Source organism: Dermacentor variabilis, chromosome 6 (genome assembly GCF_050947875.1).
Source record: "Dermacentor variabilis isolate Ectoservices chromosome 6, ASM5094787v1, whole genome shotgun sequence".
Classification (NCBI taxonomy): domain Eukaryota; kingdom Metazoa; phylum Arthropoda; class Arachnida; order Ixodida; family Ixodidae; genus Dermacentor; species Dermacentor variabilis.
In genome coordinates, this window is record NC_134573.1 from 169,686,742 (window position 1) to 169,708,598 (window position 21,857).

Below are 21,857 nucleotides of genomic sequence, written 5' to 3' on the forward strand. Positions count from 1 at the left end.
TCGACTCATAGGACCTCGCTGCGTACTTTGTCAACTTGTCTTATAGTGTGTTGACTTGGTTTGTCTCATTGTATGGTCCGACGTACGACATTTTAGAAAACTCAATGCACCTTTGGCGTGGAATGTTTATAACAACATCAAATCCGCAAAGTTCCGGAATTTAAAACCTAAGGCACGACTTTGGAAATGCCAATGCACCTTTCGCATCATAAGTTTACAAGAACTTGATACCTATAAAGCTTGAGAATTGAAATTCAAGCGCTCCCTAGATTCCGCGGCCTGCACGAGATGCCGCGACAAGCCCGCTCGCCATTAAAACGCCTTTGAAACTTTGTGCTCAGGTGGAACTCATTGGGCGTTACGATATGTGACTCCTGGTGCATGGCCCTTGTCGCTATATCCAGCACAATTTCGCAATGTTCGCGCTAAAATCTCTTTTCGAGCGTGAAAAGGACATTCTAGGCGAAATCGAGCATGATTTCCGGCGCCGGGGGTTGTTTTCGTCGGCGGCGCATGACAGCGCGAAAAAATTCCGGGGGGGGGGGGAGCTGAAGCCCTATAAGCCCCCCTGGCTACGCCCCTGGTAGTCGCCTATCGTTCAATAGGCATGGCCTCACCTTAGTGCTGCCTACGAAGTTGTCTCGATTTAAGCGACTTAATACATTTTATTTGGCCAATCTTAGGCCGTCTTGTGTCCCTTTTAAAGGATGTGCGGTGCACAATTAGTACCAAGAAACACAGCATACCACGTGCATCTGGTGAAAACACATATTTTGTCATCACATTTCAGGCCCTTCTCATTCACAAGCTTCTCATTTGATCCAACGTCTATAGTTCTCGATGGCATCGCGTGTATCAAATAGTCTAAGTACGCCGTTCTTTTTTTCTTCTCCCCAGCGAAATACAACATTTATATTTCGCTTTGTATAGAAATTGCAACTATTTCTTTATAATTTTCGATATCAGAAGGTGACTTTTTTTGTTCTCACATATTCTTGTTCGATTCCATTGGAAGATTTCGCCATTCGAACACCCCTATACGAAATGAGAACATCCTTCACTTCGAGGTCATGGCATCAGCAAATAATCAAGTGCGCCGAAAAAAAAAAATGCCGTTGAGCTTGTGAATTCGCGCCTGACGTCACAGAAACGCAATTCGTCTGTCGAAAAGGCGAGCATCCTTTAGTCTGGGAAATAAGGAAAAACAGGATCCCTTTGACGCGGCAATATTTTTTACGCGCGCGCATCGCGTCACACAGATGACGTAGTAGCGAGCGATCGGGGCACCATTAGGAAAACGCCGATAATTACGTATGAGGTTCCCATTCGAGGGGCGGACGGCTAGGGCACCTAATGGGACACGGAAAACGAAGCGGAAGACCTGCGGCCGTCTATGTACGTACGTTCCGAGCAACGCGCTCTGCGACGTGCTCTAGAAGCTGCGGAGTTGGCGTCTACAATCGGGTGCCCATAATTCGCGAAGCTCTCGACTCGTACGCTATAGCTGCCTTGCCACTGACGATTTGTGAATGGATGCTGCTTCGACGGTCATGTGCTAATGAACGAAAGAACAAACAAGCGAACGAAAGAAAAGGAACGGAAAAAAAAAGCAAGCACGAATTCAGGCATTTAGGCATACATCGAAGTGTTGTTCCTTTCTTTTGTTATCTGTTATTTTTCGTGCTTTTTTATCCTTATTTATTATCTTCCATTTGTCCCCGCATCACTTCATCGCTTCGTTCGCTTCATCCCTCCGATGTTTCGCAAATTTGCTGTTTGTGTTACCAAATCCTCAAGAATCAGTTGCACGTGTTTCTTATTAATCTATTATTAGCCTTTCTGCGTAACTTTTAATTTAGCGGCTTGTTAACTTGAGGGAGTTGGCATTTCACAATAAACTTGCAAAAGCGCGCATGCAGACAAGGCTCACGCAGTGGAGCAAGCACAGTAAGCAAAGCGCTGCTTTCAGCTGACGTTTGTTGAAAGAAGGTCAATGACCCGCCATGGTTGCTCAGTGGCAGCACAGTGGTGTTAGGCTGCTGAACACGAGGCCACGGGATCGAATCCCGGCCACGGCGGCCGCATTACGATGGGGGCGAAATGCGAAACAACCCGTGCACTTAGATTTAGGTGCACGTTAAAGAACCCGGGCAGGTGGTCCAAATTTTCGGAGTCCTCCACTACGGCGTGCCTTATAATCAGAAAGTGGTTTTGGCACGTAAAACCCCACATTTTAATTTTAAGAAGGTCAGTGATGCCTGTACACGTGCCTTAACCATATGAGGACAATATTGTCCGCTGTGTCTGCTTGATCTCTTCGCTTTTCTGAAAGCGTAGCTTTATAGGCGAACCATTCCGTGCCTTACTGATCGTATCAGTTGCTGTTGATGATGCTGTCTCACCTGAATGGCTCCCATTAACGTCTCGGATTATATGTAGCTCCATCTGTACTGTACCCCCACAGATGTCCCGGCGGTAACCTCTCGGCTCTACTGAATTACGCATTGAAACGACAAGCGATCGCTAGATATCGTGAGCGCAACAAATACCTGCCTTCAAGTGCACAGTTTCTTTTTTGAAGGGAATCTCTCTGAACGTCATTTCCCGAACACGGGCGATTTGCATAATCTTTCTTCTCAATCTTTCAAAGAACGCCAGTTGAAAGTTGCACCGTGTTGGTATGCTTGCTTGTTTTCTTATTTTTTTGCGGGTGTCTATTCCGTAGTGCGATTCTGCAACATTTATAACCTTTATGTTTTCCTTTTTTTGCTCCTGTAATTTTTTTCCTGCAGACACTTTCTCACACAGAAGCAATGTCGTTCCCTGCTTGCTTTCGCAGTAACACTCCGGATACACCTATGCAGCACACCTGCTCATTAAATGCCCTCTGTGGCAGATCGTGACCCTGCAGAGCTACTTACGTTTGCTGGATAAGTGTATTTTATCCGCCTCAAGGTTTCTTTGATGTCTGGTCGTACCCGGATGATAAAAGGCGCGCTGTCGCAGCACTTCGTGACTTTCTCGCACATAGCAATCTCATACAGACCCCGTGCACTGTTAGCGTTCAGCCTGGCATTTGTACATGCCCTTGTGAACTTGTAACCAATCCTTTACAGCGAAGCTGTTAGCCTCTATAGTTGGTCGGCATTTTTCGTGTCCGCCAGCGAAAATGTGGGCCGACCCCAGCGGCAGCGAAGGACTGGGGGCAGTGGCTCGTACCCGCATAAGGCTGTGGCTTCAAGCACTGAGCAAAGCGAAGAGAACAGTGCGTGCGTTCTTTGGAATCACGCGTACAACATACGGAGCAGCACACGTTTCAATAAAGAACACACCTCTGTTCTCTCGCAAATCTGCGCGAGACAATGTCAGAAACTTTGATGACGTTTCCCAATGCTATGGGTGGCGGCGTGCGCTTGAAATTACAATTACTTCCATTACTACCATTACTCTAAAGCAATAAGGCATTGCGTAACCCCATCCGCAGTTGTAGTGGGGGTTTTCAACAGCTTCGCTGGGTATCCGCTTTCGCAGGGCCTAGATGGCGAGTGAAATTTTGTTGTTCAATATTTTCAACTTACTGTTTCTTTTTAAATTATTGTTGACGTGATACAAGTATAGATTTTGGCGCACAAGTATGGTGCCGGCTCCTCCATGGCTCTTGAATATATTGCACATATGAAACTAACTTGCAACCTACAACATATAACAATATACATCATAGTTACAACAAAGTGGCGTTGTCACATACAAGCCAAGAGTAACAAGGCGAGCTTCCGAAGACGCCCTTAAAGCGACTTTGTAAACAACATTGTCACATAACAAATAAACGCTGAAGCAACGATGATAACCACAATAGTACCACGCTTGCACTTTGACAATAAAAATAAAGAATCCTCCTATAATTTTTTATACTTTTTTACTGTTCCCGACTTTACATGTGGCGTCAACAACAACGACAGCAACAGTAAGCCGTCTCTGAAACTGATTCCGGCGACAGATATGGTCACTCGATGAGTGGATTAAAAACTTTTGGCAGAAACTATGCACCATGCCTACATCAGTCACTGAGAAGGTTTCGAGACGGGCTGTGCTTTGATCTATATCTTCAGTCTAACAGAAGTCAGTGTAGACAGCGGCATCCCTCCCGAATCCTCGGTAAACAGTTTACACTCGCACGCGTGATCTCTTAAAACGGTGGCATTTGTATCGGCCCGCGCGGCACTCCACTGTCGACAGATGTGAAGTTACGAAGAGAGAATTTTCGCGCGATGGATATCTAACACAGCAAAGAACAAACGTGTTAGACCTCACGAATTTGCGACAGACACCTGGACGACTTGCTCTTTGCTGTGCAGAATTCTGTTGGTGGTTTCAAGATATTAGAAGGGTCCTGACTATTATACCCTAAGACAAGGAAGTGAGTGAGAGTCCAACTGAAACCGGCAGTGACGGCTGACAACACCGCAGCTGTGGTAAACACGGTAAGCGATAGTAAAGCATTGAAACTTGTTGCGTTGGCAGTGTCCGAAATACTCAGCTAGTCCGTATATCCGAGTCAGGAAAGTTTCATATGCAGGATGCCTTTTTTTTTAGCCAATGCGAAGAGATTTTTTAAAATAATACTGTAATCAGCGCAGCGAGCATGCTTTAGTGCACACGAGTTCCCAAGCGAGGCGGACATACTTTTCCCCTAAATACGTGAGCTTCAGACGACTGATCAACAAAAATTCATAAAATAAAATTCTTTGATTAGTGCCTTGGGGGCAGCGTTTAAATGGCTAATTTGGAGGCAATGACACTTGCATGCACAGCTTTTCTTTTAAAGGTCCTGAAACTCGCAACTAATTCGTGATATCAATCAATAAATTCCAAAGCTCAATCGAGGCAAAGTCGAGATTGAGTGCGTCCAGCTGCGCGTTAGGCGGCAACGCCTCGTGTAGGGCGAAGTCTGAACGATAGCAATGCCGCAGCGAATCCTGAGCCGACACAGCCGCACACGCTTGCTAAGCTAAGCGTGCCGTATCAGCAGCAACCTGGCCGGGACGGTCGGTTTCCAACTTCCTCGCGCTAGTCGCCACAGGGCCTTTCGGTCCGATGTGGAGGCGGGGCCACCTTTTATGCGCTCCCACGACACTCGGTTTCGATATGAAAAAAGTTAAATAATAAATTTATCTTAATTAGTCTTCTGAAGCTCATGTTATTAGTGGCAAATTATGTCCGCCTCACCAAGGAACTCGTCCGGAAAAAAAACTCCATGTTTGCTGCGCTTATAGCTTTCTTTTTAAATAAAACATTTGTATTGCCTAAAAAAAAAACACCCTGTATTTCGGTTGTTGGCTCACACTTTGATAGACAAACAAAAGTGCACCGTCGTTGAATGACCCGCAGGATTGCTGGTCACATTTGACGCCGGTAAGTTTATGACATCGGCCCAGGCGGCCGAATCCGGATTTACCACTTTGGTCCAGTGGATGAGTGCCAAGTTGAAAGTATAAATTCTTTGAAGGTAAGGAGCCAAGTGTTGGCAGTACGTACCAGCAAGACGCAGAGCTATACTATAGTGCCTTGAGTGTTATGGCATTGGAACTTTTACGACATACTCTGCATATTGCATACAGTTCACAATCCTTCTTGCAATTCAGAAATCTTCATATACAATTCTGAATGTCTTCAGAATCGAAAGCCTAAAAACACGGCAATGTTTTCTGTCTGTTATGCCTTAATGCAGCACTTGGGCGGATATTGTATTAAAACTGTCATAAGAAACTTGCTTCGTCTCGGGAAATTCCTCTTAGCTCATTGTAGATCGCTTTGAGGAACACTGGTTTATGTTTTGCTTACACAATTAGGTTAAACAGCGTCGTGGACTCGTGTGGAGCAAAATGTTTTCTCCGACACCCAGTACACAATTGGTATACAATTGGTATGCGTTCAAAACAACGCGAGTGCAACGTTTAACTAAAATCAGTAGCCTCGATCGTCTTGACAGCAGAGCCAAAAATAAGTCGAAAGTATGAATTCTTCGCAGGTATGGAGCTAAGTGCCAGCAATACCAGCAATACGCAAAGCAATACTGCCCAATACTGCCTCGAGTGTTCCAACATTGGCACTTTTACGACGTACGCTGCATATCGCATACAATTCAGAATGTCTTCAGAATCGAAAACCTGAAAACACGGCAATGTTTTCTGTCTGTTATGCCTTAATGCAGCACTTGAGTGGATATTACTTGTATTAAAGCTGTCGTAAGAAACTTGCTTCGTCTCGGGAAATTCCTCTTAGCTCATTGTAGATCGCCTTGAGGTAACGCTGCTTTATGTAGTGCTTGCACAATTTGGTTTCGACAGTGTCGCGGGCCAGTGTGGAGTAACATGTTTTCTCCGACACCCAGTACAGAACTGATGTGGGTTCAAAACAACGGGAGCGCAACGTTTGATGAAAATCGGTAGCCTCGCCTTAACAGCAGAGCCAAAACCATGAGAGTCATAGTACACGCCACAAGCGGGATTACAGTAATCTGCTTCCCCGCGGGAAAGACAACGGAGAAGGATAATCACTATAACTCAGTGGCGGCCAGCAACATATCCCTGTACATTCAGCCTGTATGGTAGTAGTGCATGTGACTTCTTCAGCGACTCGTACACCAAAACGCAATTCTCCAAATAGCTGTCCTCGAACGTGAGTATTTTTTTTTCTGTCTGGGATCTGTCTGCTGCGTTCACAATATACGTTTATATATACAGCGTCAAGCGCATAATGCCGTGACACTGAACTTGCCGTTGGGCCAGTTCTATCCGGTTGCTGGAAGGAAGTTTCGTGGCAAGGTTTTGAAGAGAGAGAAAGATAAAGAAAAAGCAAAACAGTAACGCTCTTTAATCTACGATATATGGCTAACACTTTCCAATAGGTGGCGCTTGCACAACCATACGCCACCTAAAATTCCTGAAAAAACAGGGGACTTATCGCGATCGTGTGCGCATTCTAAATAACACGACTTAAAATGAAAGTTGCATGTTTCAGATAAAAACATGTATGGGAATGAACTACCTACATTTGACCTGCGTGAGGGTGCTTGGGGGGCGACCCCCCTCCCCCCCTTTTTTTTTCGTTCACGCTCAAGAATGCACGTGTCGTAATAACAGTGGCAAAGTGCACGATTCGACCATCAAGGTGCTTATGGCGGCCTCCGCCATGCAAGCTTTGAACTGTAATTGACACCCTGCCACACTTTCAAGGTAATACGTAGTGGCTGTGGCTAGAGCCCGTGCCGTAGCCTTAGCTGCAGCCAGGTAGACGTGGTGTGGAAGCGCTCACTCACCACTTCTGTTCGCAAACGTGTTCGCATGGCGTCCAACTGTCTCAAGACACGAAAGGCTGGGGTCGTACCGACGTCAGCAGCCTCTTATAGCTATAGTGAATATTCTGTTTGTAAGCATGAAATCGAGGGCTTGGTTCCCAGCCATGGCGGTAACCATGGGGGTGGAACGAAAAGAAAAAGAATGGGCTCGTTCCTCGACATTTAGGTGCGCGTTAAGGAGCCCCATGCAGGTGGTCAATATTTACCCGGAATAATCCTTTTACGGAGAGCCTTATAGGGCCAAACAATGGCTTCGACACGTAAAACTGCACTGATGAATAATTAGCATTTAGATACTGTCTAAACGGTCTAGATTATCTTCAGATGGCATACTTATTGCTCTTTTGCGTTTCTTGATCACTCTAAAGCTCATCTGCACAGAGTTACTCGGATAAATTTTCGCTTAAACGAACGCTTTTTTTAGAGGTTCATATTGTCTTACCAGTACTCACGTATGGGGCAGAAGCCTGGAGGCTTACGAAAAGGGTTCTGCTTAAATTGAGGACGACGCAACGAGCTATGGAAAGAAGACTGATGGGTGTAACGTTAAGGGATAAGAAAAGAGCAGATTGGGTGAGGGAACAAACGCGGGTTAATGACATCTTAGTTGAAATCAAGAAAAAGAAATGGGCATGGGCAGGACATGTAATGAGGAGGGAAGATAACCGATGGTCATTAAGGGTTACGGACTGGATTCCAAGGGAAGGGAAGCGTAGCAGGGGGCGGTAGAAAGTTAGGTGGGCGGATGACATTAAGAAGTTTGCAGGGACAACATGCCCTTGGCTATGGTTTTTCTAAAGCCATTGCATGTCACTCAAGCATTATACCTGCCAGGTTCCAGGCCACCAACATCCCCGAGACACCTCCATGGACATTACCAGGACCACTAGTGAGGTTTCAGATACCCGGAATTATGAAGAAATCCCACGTTTCCCCCATTGGCTTGAGACAGCTCACCCTGTCCCATATATTTACATAATATAGTGGGACTGTACAAGTATATACCGATGGTTCGGTCACGCCATCTGCCACAACGGCCGCATTTGTCATCCCAAAACTTGGTATTGCTCGGCGATCTTAATTAGACCACAAATCGACATCTACGGCTGCGGAACCTGCAGCAATATGAGAGGCTGTCCATTTTATTAGAACGCAGACACTTCATAAATGAACGGTATTCTGTGATGCCAAATCAGTGCTACAGGTGCTAAAATGCTTTTTTAAAGAAAGGGCCATACCACCTGCTCGTGCTGGAAATCACCGAACTTCATCATAGTGCCGAGTTAAGTGGCCACGTGATCACCTTTCAATGGGTGCCTAGTCATTGTGGTGTGATTGGTAATGAACTCGCTGACAGTGAGGCAAGATCGGCCTCACTGTTCTCTGATGAAGTACGGATTGCCTACTCGCGACATGACACCAACTCCATGATCAAGGCACTCATGCAGGACCTTATAAAGGCATACAGAGCCCACGATAACAACATTCACAGACGCCTACATATGATCGACCCAGACGGTAAATTTTGTTTGCCCCCGAAGGTTACGTGGAGCAAAACGTCATTGCTACACAAGATTCGGCTGGGCGTTGCTTTCACCCGTTGCTTTCATACTGTGCGATTGCCCAGCATGTATGCTGGAGCGAAGGACGTTAGAAGGTTTCCTAGCCAGCGTTGGCAGGAAACCACTGTCGGAGGAAGCTATCCTCGGCCCATGGCCTGACAATGCAGCTTCAGTGCGTGCAACTAAAGTGTTGTTGAAGTTTATACAGGACACCAAGCTTGACGAGCGGCTCTAGCAAGGCAACTGTCCCATATACATGAACACTCACCACTTCTCTTATCAGCATCATCCCACTACTTTCACTCCCCTTCCCTCTTCCCCAGTGCAGAATAGCAGACTAGAGCGCACTAGCTCAGGTCGACCTCTCCGTCTTTCCTGTCAATAAATTCTATTCTACTGGCTGTTAGTACTCCCGCACTGGTTGACCGTTGAGCCGCGCATTGATTACGCGTACTTTCACGTTGGCTTTACGTCGGCGCTCGCATTGGCTACGCTTACTCCCATATCGGCTAAACGTAATTGCGGCGCCAGAATTCCCTCTGTGGTAATTTCATCGTGGGAGCGTTACGAGCCTCGTTACGCAGGCGTCCCTGAGCTATCGAACTGCGAGACTCTCCGAGCGGAGCGCGTATATACAACGCCGTCGAGCCCTGACCCAGTATGCGACTGCCTGCCGCAGACCAGAATTAACGCGGCTCCCCGAGAGGCCGTGACACCGTACTTGGAAACGGGCGAGGGGGCATTCGTATGAAGGAGCAAGCAACCGCCACGCGAGCTCATTCCGCGCTCCCTGCCGATTACTCGTTCCGGAGATTCAGTCATAAATTCAGTCGGGAATAAACGCCCGGTGAGGTGTATCGGTAGCACAGCCTTGATTCGAGGCACCCGTGTGGTCTGCAGAGGTACGGAGCGAAAACAACTTGGTCGTTCCTTGTTACTTACTAGCGTATCTATGGTATCGACGAATCGAATCGGCATACAGTTCGTGTGATCTCTTAATTCGCTGCCTATAGCTGTTTTCGTGCGTTCGTTCAGGGGCTGAAACAATATAGGTTCTCTTGTAGAAAACCAGGCACCGTTCCTACCGCGGCGCTGCGGTTCAGTAGTTCAGCATATTTTCTATATACCTTTCTTTTTCCCACAGAATTTATGTGGAGTTATAAGAATACCGTGTGAAGTCCGTATGATTATGAACTCCGCATCAGTTGTGGGGATAAGATGCGCAATATTTACGAAGTTATCGACATGCGCAGGAAAAAACTTTTTGCATACGGATGCGAATGCTCCTTCTTTGTACATACGAATTCCTGCAACCGTGTTAATTAAAAATGGAAACGTTCTGAATTGGTATAACAAAAACTAAATTGATAAATATTTAGCTTTTTCTCTCAAGTGCAACGAATTCCATTCAAATCGGTCCAGTGATTGTTTAATGACAGCATTTCTCTGTGTTAGATTACTCGAATAGGAAAATCGCTGTTGGCCCCGAGCTATTAAAAAAAAAGAAGAGAGAGAGATGATTAAATTGTGAGGTCGCACGTGCGAAAACCACGATATGATCTCGTTTTCTCATCCCCCGTCAGCAGCGAAACTGACTGCACAGCCTGGCTCAGTTCCGGGGATGTCGACCGATAGCTTGAACTGGTGGACTGGGCGGAGAAGGCCAAGCAGGCCCTGGGCCTCACTTGAGCCCGATCCCTCAGCCACCTCCCCCTTTCCCCTTCCCCTTATCAATAAAGTTTACAACCACCACCCCCACCACGATATGATTATGAGGCGCGCCGTAGTGCAGGACTCGGGAACAATTTTGACCGCCCGGAGCTCTTAACGTGCACCTAAATGTCACGCACGAGCGTTCTTGCATTTCACCTCCATCGAAATGCGGCCGCCGCGATCGGGATCGAACCCGCGACTTCGAGCTAAGTAGCGCAACGCCATTGCCATTGGGCTACCACGGCCGATGGGGCGTCATTGTCTGCTTCATATTTTGTAAGTGTGTGGGTACGTGAAACACGTACATGGTATTATTCAACTTCTCACGGAAGGTTTCAGTTGGGACATTATGTATTTCAAGTTGAAGACGACGAGAGATTGGCGCGTGCTTCCTTAAGCTGTAGGGCAGTTATTATACTATCTACAATGTAGAGATATTGACGCCGTTCAATCTTTCTGCAGAAAGATTGCTGGCGAAGCAAACTCCGACGAAACCGATACGGGAACGCTCGACCACCCACCATTCTCACGCGATGCCCGCATGGAATGCCCTTTTTCTATAGAAGAGCTAGAAGCTGCGCTGGCTTTGTGCAGGCGTTGTTCAGCGCCAGGACCTGATGGCGTTGCATACCGCGGCCTGTGTAACCTAGGAGACCAGGCTCGGAAGGCACTCTTGCTCCTATACAACGACTCCTGGCAGACGGGTGCGGTTCCGCAAGAATGGAAGTCAAGTAGCCTCATTCCACTTCTCAAAGCTGGCAAGTCCCCTTTGAACCTCATACTGTCCGATCGCACTTGTAGCTATGTCGGCAAAACAATGGAAAGAATGATTTAACACGTCTGGAATGGTAGTTAGAGTACTATGAACTCTACCCAGATGCTATGGCCGGATTCAGGCGTGGCCATTCACCAACAGACAACGTTGTTTACTTGGTAACATTTGTGCAACACCAGAAGGCCTGCAAACGACTATCTGCTGCTCTGTTTCTAGACGCTAAAGGAGCTTAAGATAATGTCACCCATAAAGCCATCCTTAGCGTTTTAGAAGCCGTAGGACTTGGTGGTAAGATATATATGTGGGTGTGCAACTACTTACAGAGGAGATCATTCTACGTGCACACAGAAAATGGCCCGACATCCGAGCATTACGGTAGCCAAGGAGTGCCTCAAGGTGGAGTGCTTAGCCCGACGCTTTTCAATGCAACCCTCACTGGATTAGTTGACAACCTGCCAAGCACCATACGACTTTCCATCTATGCGGACGACATCTGCGTTTGGGCATCAGTTGAAACACGACTTCAGCTTCGCGCTTGGCTTCAGAAGGCAGCCACAATGACATCTTGCTGCCTTTGTCAACAAGGTTTTCAAATTTCATGCGGAAAGTGCGCAATGATTTCATTCACGAGGAAGCCAATGTCTGCTTACGGCATATCGATTAACGGACACCTTATACCATACCGCAGAAGACACGGGCTCTTGGGAGTCGTAATTGACAGATCGAGACTTGTCTTGGACTCCGCACGTGAATTCCGTGAAAAAGCGGCTGACTGCTATCTGTCACCTGTTCAGGTTCCTTGCAGGAAAAAGTTGGGGAGTATCTATACATGCTATGTTACAGCTGTACATGTTCGTTAGATTCCTACGGTACAGCCTGCCTGCAATATCCAACACCTGCAAGACTAACCTGCGCACGATTCAGATCATTCAAGCCCAAGCCCTTACGATATATTTTGGCTTACCACGCAGGGCGTCAATGGCTGAAACCATTGACATTGCGCAGGATTACCCAATCACGACTCACATTACCGTCGAGGCAATACGTATGCATCTCAGGCATTATGCTAGGACCCCTTCCCACCACTTTGCGAGCCTCACTGCTGCAAGGCCCTGCTCGACATTTAGCGCTATTGTCAGTGCACATCGTGCGTCGTTTCAAGGTACGCACGTGCAGCCAAGCCAGTGTTTCCTCCGTGTTGTTTGAGCCATCCACAAGTACATATATATTGATTCCAGGACTACAGAAGAAGTTAGATCTGCTGGCCCCTGCTCGAAAACAGCTGAGCTTACTGCTCTTGCATGAAAAGTACAGCAACTACGTGCACATTTATACCGATGGATCGACTACGTCGTCCAGTTCTGGTGGTGCGGTGCGGTGGTTATACCAACGCGAGGAATAACACTGCGGTTCAAGACATCGCCTGTCACGACCTCAACGGCGGCAGAACTAGTGGCTCTGCGTCGTGCACTGGAATTCATTGATTCTGAAAGACCTTGAAAACGGGCTGTGTTCTCTGACTCAAAACGGGCATTACAGTGCACGCACTCAGTTCTCCGACGCGGATGTCAGGAACAGCTGACCCATGAAATCGTGAAACTTCACCATTAAATCCATCAAAAAAGTCACGAGGTTGTGTTTCACTGGGTACCTAACCCCCCATTGTGGAATCAGTGACAATGATTCGCCGATAATGCTGCTCGCACATCACACCAAAAAGAGCACAGCACTCCAATTCCGCTTTCGAGGAGAGACGCCGCAAGATAGCTTCGACAACTGGCACGCAGTCTCTCAATGACCGAGTGGAGATTAATTAAATTAAATTATGGGGTTTTACGTGCCAAAATCACTTTCTGATTATGAGGCACGCCGTAGTGGAGGACTCTGGAAATTTCGACCGCCTGGGGTTCTTTAACGTGCACCTTAATCTAAGTACACGGGTGTTTTCGCATTGCGCCCCCATAGAAATGCGGCCGCCGTGGCCGGGATTCGATCCCACGACCTCGTGCTCAGCAGCCCAACACCATAGCCACTGAGCAACCACGGCGGGTGACCGAGTGGAACTCGCCAAACTTAAGAGTTACACGATTGCATCGATTAAAACCCTCTCTGCAACGGCGATCTCCATTCGGATTTCCCCGACGTGAAGCTACGCTTCTCTGTCGCCTTTGGTTAGGAGTTGCCTTCACAAAGGCATACTGTACATTAACAGTGCAGCACTTGAGGTCTGCGGCACCGAAGAAAATATCGACCACCTGCAGTGCCACTGTCCACGATATGCCCCAGAAAGACAATAACTTGCTAACGCTCTCTATAAAAACGGGACAATCGGCCGCTTTCCGTGCAGGTGCTGCTGGAACAGCGCCCCCATCGCTCGTCGGCCCATAAAGCGGTGAAGGCACATTTGTGCTTCTGGAGGACGACGGGCTTGTGTGAACGTCTGCGAGTATTAGTGAAATTACTTTTAGACTACGTGTCAGCGAACTCACCGCTAATTTCCTTCTTTCCTTCCCTCCTCTCTCTCCCTGTCATCTTTGTTTTTTTCCTTTCCCATTCCCCTGGTGTAGGGTAACCAACCGGACGTTATTCTGGTTAACCTCCCTGCCTTCTGCTTTTCTGTTTCCTTCCTTCCATCTATGAGGCAGAACAGGCTCGGTACAAGGAACCGCGGAACGAGAAGCAGAATTTTATTCCAAATTCACAAGTCGAATTTATCCTCTCTCTTAAGTGGTATACTGAGCGTTGTGCTTGTCGTTCAGTATTTCTAAGAATATTCAGCTGTATGATCTCTCTAAATCAAACCGCTGGCTCGCGATAATGTCTATGAAGAAGTAAGGACACGGGGTTTGAATGGGGGAGCTAGCGATGATGGGAAAGGTATTACGTAAGCAGGAATTTTTATGGCCAGTGTGCATGCAATTAAGCGTGAGCATGGCATGCGTAGTGAAGCGCTTATATAAAAAAAAAATAAGAAAGCTAGCTGCCTAATGTGTCGTAACTGTACACAGAAGCGTGCGTGAATGCCTGTCACGTGCGGCCAATCTACGATCCTCGCTTTACGTTACGCACGGCCTGACAGCAGCCCTACGCACATGTACGCAAATAAGTAACCCCTACTTCCAAAGTACATATAGAGGACGGTTGACCGCTACGACTAACCAAGATGTCGACAGAAGACCATGTTATTTATAAACTGGGTCAGCGCAATTATTCACGGCAGCCCAGTACACTCCGAACGCAATTTCGGCGGTGCTTTCCCAGCGGTCATTTCCACTCCAGTCGGCAAGTCAGCGACTACGCGTCGTCATCGCCCTCGAACGCGCCACGACAGCCAGCGCCGAGTGACCCTGGCCTCGCAAAACGCGCGCAAGGCTGAACGCGCACGCGACTCGCTCATTCGTATAGGCAGCCACCCTTTTCCATCCGCAACAAACGACAGGCCTAAACTCAACTGCGTTCCCGCAGCAGCCCTCGTCTAAAATTTGGTCTGCCGACGAGGTACACAGCCGATTTGCCCCACTATATGCCTTCAAGCCTGCGCTGCAGACCGGGACGAGATCAAACATCCGGCTACACGCTGCGTGCCTTACGCAACACGGCGGGCTTTTTCTTGTGCATCCCGTCTAGCCACGCTTTCGCCAACAAAGGCGAGCCTCGTTGAAACGGCAGAACCCGGGCGGCGAGGCATGCAAACACTCGCGTACGAGAGGCAAACCGGATTGAGTATTTGAGGAGCAGCTCTTGTCGTGCGGACGTCGTGACATTCACGACTTCCCCCGTTCCAGCTGTTCCGCGCGGTCTTTGTGTCGCTGAAAAGGCGCAGTGTGCTGTGCCGGCATCCCTGGTGCTTCCGCCGGAGGCACAGCCGCGCTTGCTTCGTGTGCGCTGTGTTGTATGTCGAAATCAGTTTCATTAAAAATATTCAGTTGCAGTTCAACGATGCAGTGCCTGTCGCCATTGTTTTCCTATGTTGGTCAGACATGGCGCCGCATGAATTTGCCGTGGCCGCCACATTTGCGACGCATTGCGCATGAGGTTCGTGCGCGCGCACGCGAGACAGTTGTCCCGGTGGTTGCGGAGCACATATCGTGCGCACAATGTCACATTCACGGCTTCCTCTGGTCTTCTTCGTATACTCTGGACGCTCAAGGGATGCTGCGCCAGCATTGAACGTCTGAGACTTTCGTTGTTTGGCATTTCGGGGCACGGCATGTTCGATTTAATGTTTTTGTTCCGTGATGCTTCTCGAGCGCCTAAGGCAGAACTTTAGTTTTTTTTTGCTTGTTCCTGGAGATTGTTAAAAATGGCAAACAAAAAAACAATGACTTGGCCAGGACAACTAGTTAACTTATAGATGCACGAGATGGCATTCAATATCACATGCCAGAGAAATGAATAGCGTTAGGCCTGCGAAACCTAGATCTCCTGGTATACTTACTGGTGTTCGTTAGTTACACATAACTGCGTCTAAGGTTAGCCGGCTCTTAGGCATCATGTTTCCTTACGTGTTTGCACCTATTAAAACAACGACGACGGCGACTTTGCGCGTACGCGAGGAGGCAGCAAAAGATCGAAAACGAGCGTAAATTATACTCAATCGCTCCTTCCAGCTACAGTAGGCGCCTTTGTCTTTGCTCGTCCGCGAGAACACTTCGCGAGACAAGCCCGCGATCTCGCGGCCAATCAACCAGACATCCCCTGCCATCGGTGCGCGCCCGACAGCGGCATCCGTCTGACCAGTTGCGTGCAGTGTAATGAAAGCTATGAGTTGCGTCAGCCAGCCAAAATATCCTCTATTGTACGCGTTGTTATCGCCCTCGGTGCGGTACCGACTGAACGGAAGCTTCGCGGAATAATCAGTCGGCGCACAATGGTTGCGAACCATCTTCCCATCTTGGAACACGCAACCGGCTCTCGTTACCGACTGGCGGGCAGGAGCCCCTGCCTTTGCCGAATTGCGCGGAGTTCTTGAAACGGAGCATATAACTGGTGCTGCGGTGATTCCCGAGCATGCAGCGGTGGCGGCAACAGGCTTCGCGCGCGATGAGCCGTTGGCCCAGTTTCGTCGCGACCCACGCTATAGCGAGGACGATGCCCTCCCTCTCTCGTCCGCGGGAGCGGATTCCCCGGGCGACCGACCGGCACCGGCTGGCTTCCTCTTCGTTCTCTCTGACCGTGACCTACAACGGAGCGCAAGCGCGCGCGCTGGCACGAGAAAAGAGCTGGGAGGCCGGAGAGTGCGTCGCAACGACCAGACTTGTTAGCTGGACAGCGAAGCATGGGATGCAGAGGATGCGAGTACAGTATAGGCCCGCGCGTGGTTACAAACACAGTCGCGTTCGCGTCGACAGGAACAGGACGGATAGGTACACTAATCTGGCGTGACATTGGCTTTATCTCTTGAAAGAGCGACACTGCATGAAGGCGGAGAAAGGCAGCGAGTCTTTTCTTTCGATTTGTCCCGTCTGTGTGGGTTTGATATGGTTGCGTCTATGGTGCAGGCGAATACGTCTTATATGTGCGAAGTTGATTTGTTAACTATGCCTTCGAGTAGGCGGCTTTAATGTAACCTGTCCTACGATTCGTCTAGAGTTATTAAACGAACAAGTAACAAATATTTCCTGTATCCACCACACCTCTTTTTAAGGTCATATGTACAAATCGCCGAATATCAATTGAACGTGCGTCAACCAGCCCCTTTCACAGCTTGTCTTAATTAACGGAACGCACAATTTGGGTCTGTCCGTGGTTATAAAGCGAGACGTTCGGCATGCTTTCCAGCTAGCCGAAGTGCACTCGGCATTTTCTTTTCAGTCCTTCATTTTTTACCTTGCATGGATAATGGAGAAAATAAAGCATTCATTGATTGACTGGTAATTCCAAAGCTCAATTACTCAAATCACTTGCTTATACCACATCCAAGCCACCAGCCAAATTACTCCGACACTCTTACACTCCCTTCATATCTCACTGTCGTACGTCTTTCACTTTGACAGCAGTTAAAAGTGTTCGAAACTAAGCTTGCTGTGTCTACAGCTATAGTGTTTTGAAGTAAAACTGGTTGCCTGTGTACGTTGTAGCCTATATGTCTATAGGCTATAACGTCGAAGCAAAGCTGGTTGCCTAACTGCGACTTTGAACTTGAAAGACTGTAGAGAAACTCTTCGACGTGCTCGTATCTTGAACTTGAGGTAGCCATGTTTTCAGCATCACATTGACATGTTTTCAAGGACACTGAGCCATCACATGTCGCCGTAAACATTTTTTACTGACTGTCATTTTTTATGCCGTGCTTCGATCGCGAGTTTCTCAGTGTTCAGAACTCTGCGGCCGAAACGCGTTGTCCAATGCTGCCGTTAACTGTTTCTAAAGCATTCAACTTTGTCGTGTTGCTGGCAAAACGAAGGGATGATTTCCGCAGTGATTAGATAAGCCTGGTAACGTGATTTGAGATTGAGTAAGCTTAATCTTCAGGCACAAAGCGCGACGAAGTAGGTTATCGAAGCAGTGACACTTTGATATCTCTATTATTATTATTATTATTATTATTATTATTATTATTATTATTATTATTATTATTATTATTATTATAAATTCGCTCCCTCCTTAGTTACAATGGCTTAATTACAGTAGCTGACAACGTCGCGACGAAAGCTATTCGCTTGAGTCAATCTAGAACCGTTATTTTGGAACGTTACTTGTGCTTCTGTTTATGTCTCTAAGTAGTTACATTGATTTCACAAACATGAGCTTTCTTAGCGATAAGTTGGGACGAGAGTATTAGAAGTTACCACCGGAGAACACATCTACGTTAATATATCTCACTCTTCATTTTTTTTTCCACGTAACAAAGCTGTAGCGTCCATGCTGGGACGCGCAAAATCACTGAATGATGTCACATTCAGTTTTTATTCAAGCTCAATCATAACTAACTATGCATCACATGGAAACAGAGGTAACAATGTGCATGCTTTTCCTACACTATGATCCCTGCGGGGCACGGAGAGGGCAGGGCATCTGCGATCTTGCCATCACTTTGGGAATGTCAACAGTCGCTGCTCCTACGCAGTTTATACGGGTAAACCGATACCACTTAAACAAGAAGACGTCAATTTCGAAACTTTAAACTAATTTCACGCCTGTTTGTAAGACAACATGATGCTGTTCCGCAATATCTTAACAGAATGACATTTTACACCTGTGCGTCTGGCATTTTGCTCGCATATATACTGACGCGTCTTTTAAAGGACAGCACCATATAACATCCAATCACGTTGTATCAACGGTGCTTTCCATCCCCGGCATAGCTTTCATTATACAAATTTAAACATATCCCGCCCGACACCCTCTGCGCCACGAACAGTCGTCGCCAGTCTGCCAAATACACTCACTCACCTGTTCAGAGACGCCTCCCAGCTCGACGGCCAGGTCGCCGGCCGAGTTTCCCACGCCGATGACGAGCACCCGACGGTCTTCGAATCCTCGGGGCGTCCGGTAGTCCTGCGAATGCATCACACGTCCCGCGAACACCCGGCCCTCTCCGCACTCGTCGCCCAGGCCCTTGAAGCGGGGCCACAGTGGGTGCGCGTGGTGACCCGTGCACAACATGACGGCGTCCCTCTCCTCTTGGAACTCCTCGCCCTCAGAGTCCAGCCTGCGGACCCTGAGAGTCCATGTCGTGTCCTCGCTGCCCGGTCTGGTCGGCCGCACGTCGGCCACCTCGTGCCGGAGCAGCACCCTGTCGACGGCGCCGTAGCGGCGGCCGTAGTCGACGATGTAGCGCGCCATGTGCGAGTTGTGCATGTAGTTCGGCAGCTTGTCGTCCGGCGGGAAGTCGCTGAAGGCGGACATCTCCTTGCTCGAGTTGATCACCGTCGAGCGCATGACGCAGGCGCGGCCGCGCTCCACGGTCTCCGTGTAGTGCCACAGGCCGGCGAGCACGTCGGTGCGCTCGTAGCACACGACGTCCAGGCCTTCTTCGAGGCAGGCCTTGACCGCGGTCAAGCCGCTGGCCCCCGCCCCGATGACGGCGACCCGCTGACGACGTCGGTGCGCCGCTTCCGAAACGGGCGCCCGGGCGGCCGCCGCCGCCGCTGCTGCTTTTGGGTTGTTCGTCATGGTTTGCCGGCCCGGCTTGTGCCCGCGGTGCCCCGGTCGTCTCTTGCAAGAAGGGGGGACACGGTTGGGGGGGGGGGGCGCTGCGGTCACGTGACCAGAGAGGAGGAGGCAAGGGGTGTCCCGGTGAGGGGAAGTGTTCACTGAAGGGTCTTCCTGCCATGCGTGCAAAACACAGGCCGACCCCCTCCAACTGCGTACGTCAATGACCTCTACCCGGTTTTTCGGGCGGTGGTCCTAACGGTGTGCGCTCACTGAGCGTTGGAGCAAGTGCGCTGTCTTCCTTCTCTTCCGCGTGCTTCCGTCAGCAAACTGCACGTGCTCCGAGCAGGTGAACGTGCGCAGCGGCACGTCATCTTAAAATTTCGGCTACCCGAAAGGACTACAAACGCAGCGCTTATGGGTGCGGCAAGCGAGCGATGAACCGTAGTACTACGTTGACCTTCGCATTAAAATGGGAAGCTGTGAACGTTTCATTAGGCACATAAAAAAATGCATGTTTTCACTGTTCTTGAGCGCAACGCTACAAGTATCGGTGTTCAGCGCAACCCCTCTTATTGAGCCCTCTACGTTTGGCACACTTTTCAATCACTTCGCCTTTTTCACGCCGTCACTCTGTTGGGGCGGGGGTGGGTGGGCGGGCTTCTGTAACATAACTTTAGTATGACTATGGAGGCATAATTCATGCATCAGCTTCTGACTCTCATGCGGGACGCTTATTCTATGAACTGTGCCAAACAAGTGACACCTTGACGAAACGAGCACAGCGCGGAAGACGGGGACACAGAAAAAAATAAAAATAAAAAAGGATCACACGACGCTGACTTGCAACAATGTTTATTGGTGAAGCAAGGACGAATAATATATACGTTCAAATATATCGAGCACCTGTCAAAGGAGTCTGGCGCTCCAATGCGGTCAGCTTCCTATCACGTGGATGTCCTTCCAAGCGTCCAGAATTCCCGTAGTTGCCGAGCACCTGTATCTGTACCTAGGGCGCTTGTACCTATTTTGTCGGGAAGGTATACCCGGGGGCAGCACTCAACTGCCTCCCACAGCAGCGGCGGCTGCTGGACCAAATTCACCGAAGCTGTGGTACAATTAAGGGGCGCCCAGAGACCTTCGCAAATCTCTGTGGGGACCTCTTTCCAGATGAGAACCCATATAAACAACCAAGCTCCGGGTCGTGGTAGATGTCTACCCATTAGAAAAACCGTTGGGTTTCTGGATGCACCGCGATTCAGATCCGGGACATCCCGCATACGAGGCAGACGCTCTGCTATATAACCATTGGCGCAGTTAGGAAGGTATCAAACTAAATCGCCTTATTGTACACCAGGATGAACATAGCAGTCGCCACGTATTAATAATTTACAAGGCATATGTCAAACCTTTAGAACTGGTTTCGGTACGTAATCTCACTTGGTGTCAGCGCAATTGAAGGGGAACTAAAGCCCAAACTGTCAAACTTTATAATGTAGTCTAATGTAGTCTAATGTAGCCTAATGTAATGTAATGTAGTCTAATGTAGTCTAATGTAGCCACAATCTGTGCTTTGCCAGAGATTCATAACGTTGAAACAGGGGCACGCAGCCGTAGACACGGCAACGTATCCCCAGGTGGCCTTGAACTGTGTTGTGCACATTAATGTCGTGCTCCCTTAAACGCTCACTTAGGCACCTGCCCGTTTGTCCTACACATCTCTTCCCGTAAGCGAGTGGAATCGAGTGCACCACGGCTACGGCACAGGCCACAAAACGCGTTCTGTGCTCCACAGTACACCCACTGCGTCCAGCTGCTGAAGCATTCAGAAGCTTGTAAAGTTTGAGCAACGTTTTTGTTGTTGGTTCTTCTTGCTTCTCCGTTCTTTGCTGGAACGTGAAGTCTCTCGTGGGATGATGGGAAGCGATGATCAAACGCTGACAGGAGGCGAGGCAGACTAGATGGACAAGAAGATGTTTATAGGTTTATAGAGCATGGGAGATGAAACAAATGAATTACAACTTGAAAGATGGAGCAAGCAGTGTGTCACTCTTCGACTGCCTCAATGACTGTTAGAGCCCATACTACTGTAAGGTGCCTCACTGATCTACCATCAAATCTGATTACAGCCCAGACTAAGGGACAGGACATCGACTGGATTATTATAGCTCAAACAGACAAAGAAAAAGGGGTGGTGGTCTTTCGACCGTGCCACAGATGTAATTGCCAATGAGAGTTAGAAGTTAAGCCACAGCCCAAAGGGATGGGCTTACTCTTAAAAGTAAATTTATTGGAAAACAAAACTGTTTTCCCTATTTCTACAACTACGTTTCCCTTTCCTATTTCCAGGTAA

At 48.4% G+C, this 21,857-nt stretch overlaps 1 protein-coding gene across 2 annotated transcripts in view; it reads right to left on the reverse strand.

Annotated features, from left to right (window-relative positions):
• The window catches only part of LOC142585727 (flavin-containing monooxygenase 5-like), a 103,889-nt gene that overhangs the window by 60,685 nt on the left and 21,347 nt on the right, over nucleotides 1-21,857 (reverse strand). Inside the window, exon 2 of one of the 2 annotated variants that reach the window (XM_075696704.1) lies at nucleotides 18,803-19,567. In XM_075696704.1, the coding sequence (XP_075552819.1) occupies nucleotides 18,803-19,525 (723 nt within the window). In that variant the 5' untranslated portion in view covers nucleotides 19,526-19,567. Of the gene's footprint in view, nucleotides 1-18,802; nucleotides 19,600-21,857 lie in introns of those variants that run through there. The other variant, XM_075696705.1, reaches the window with a different exon arrangement.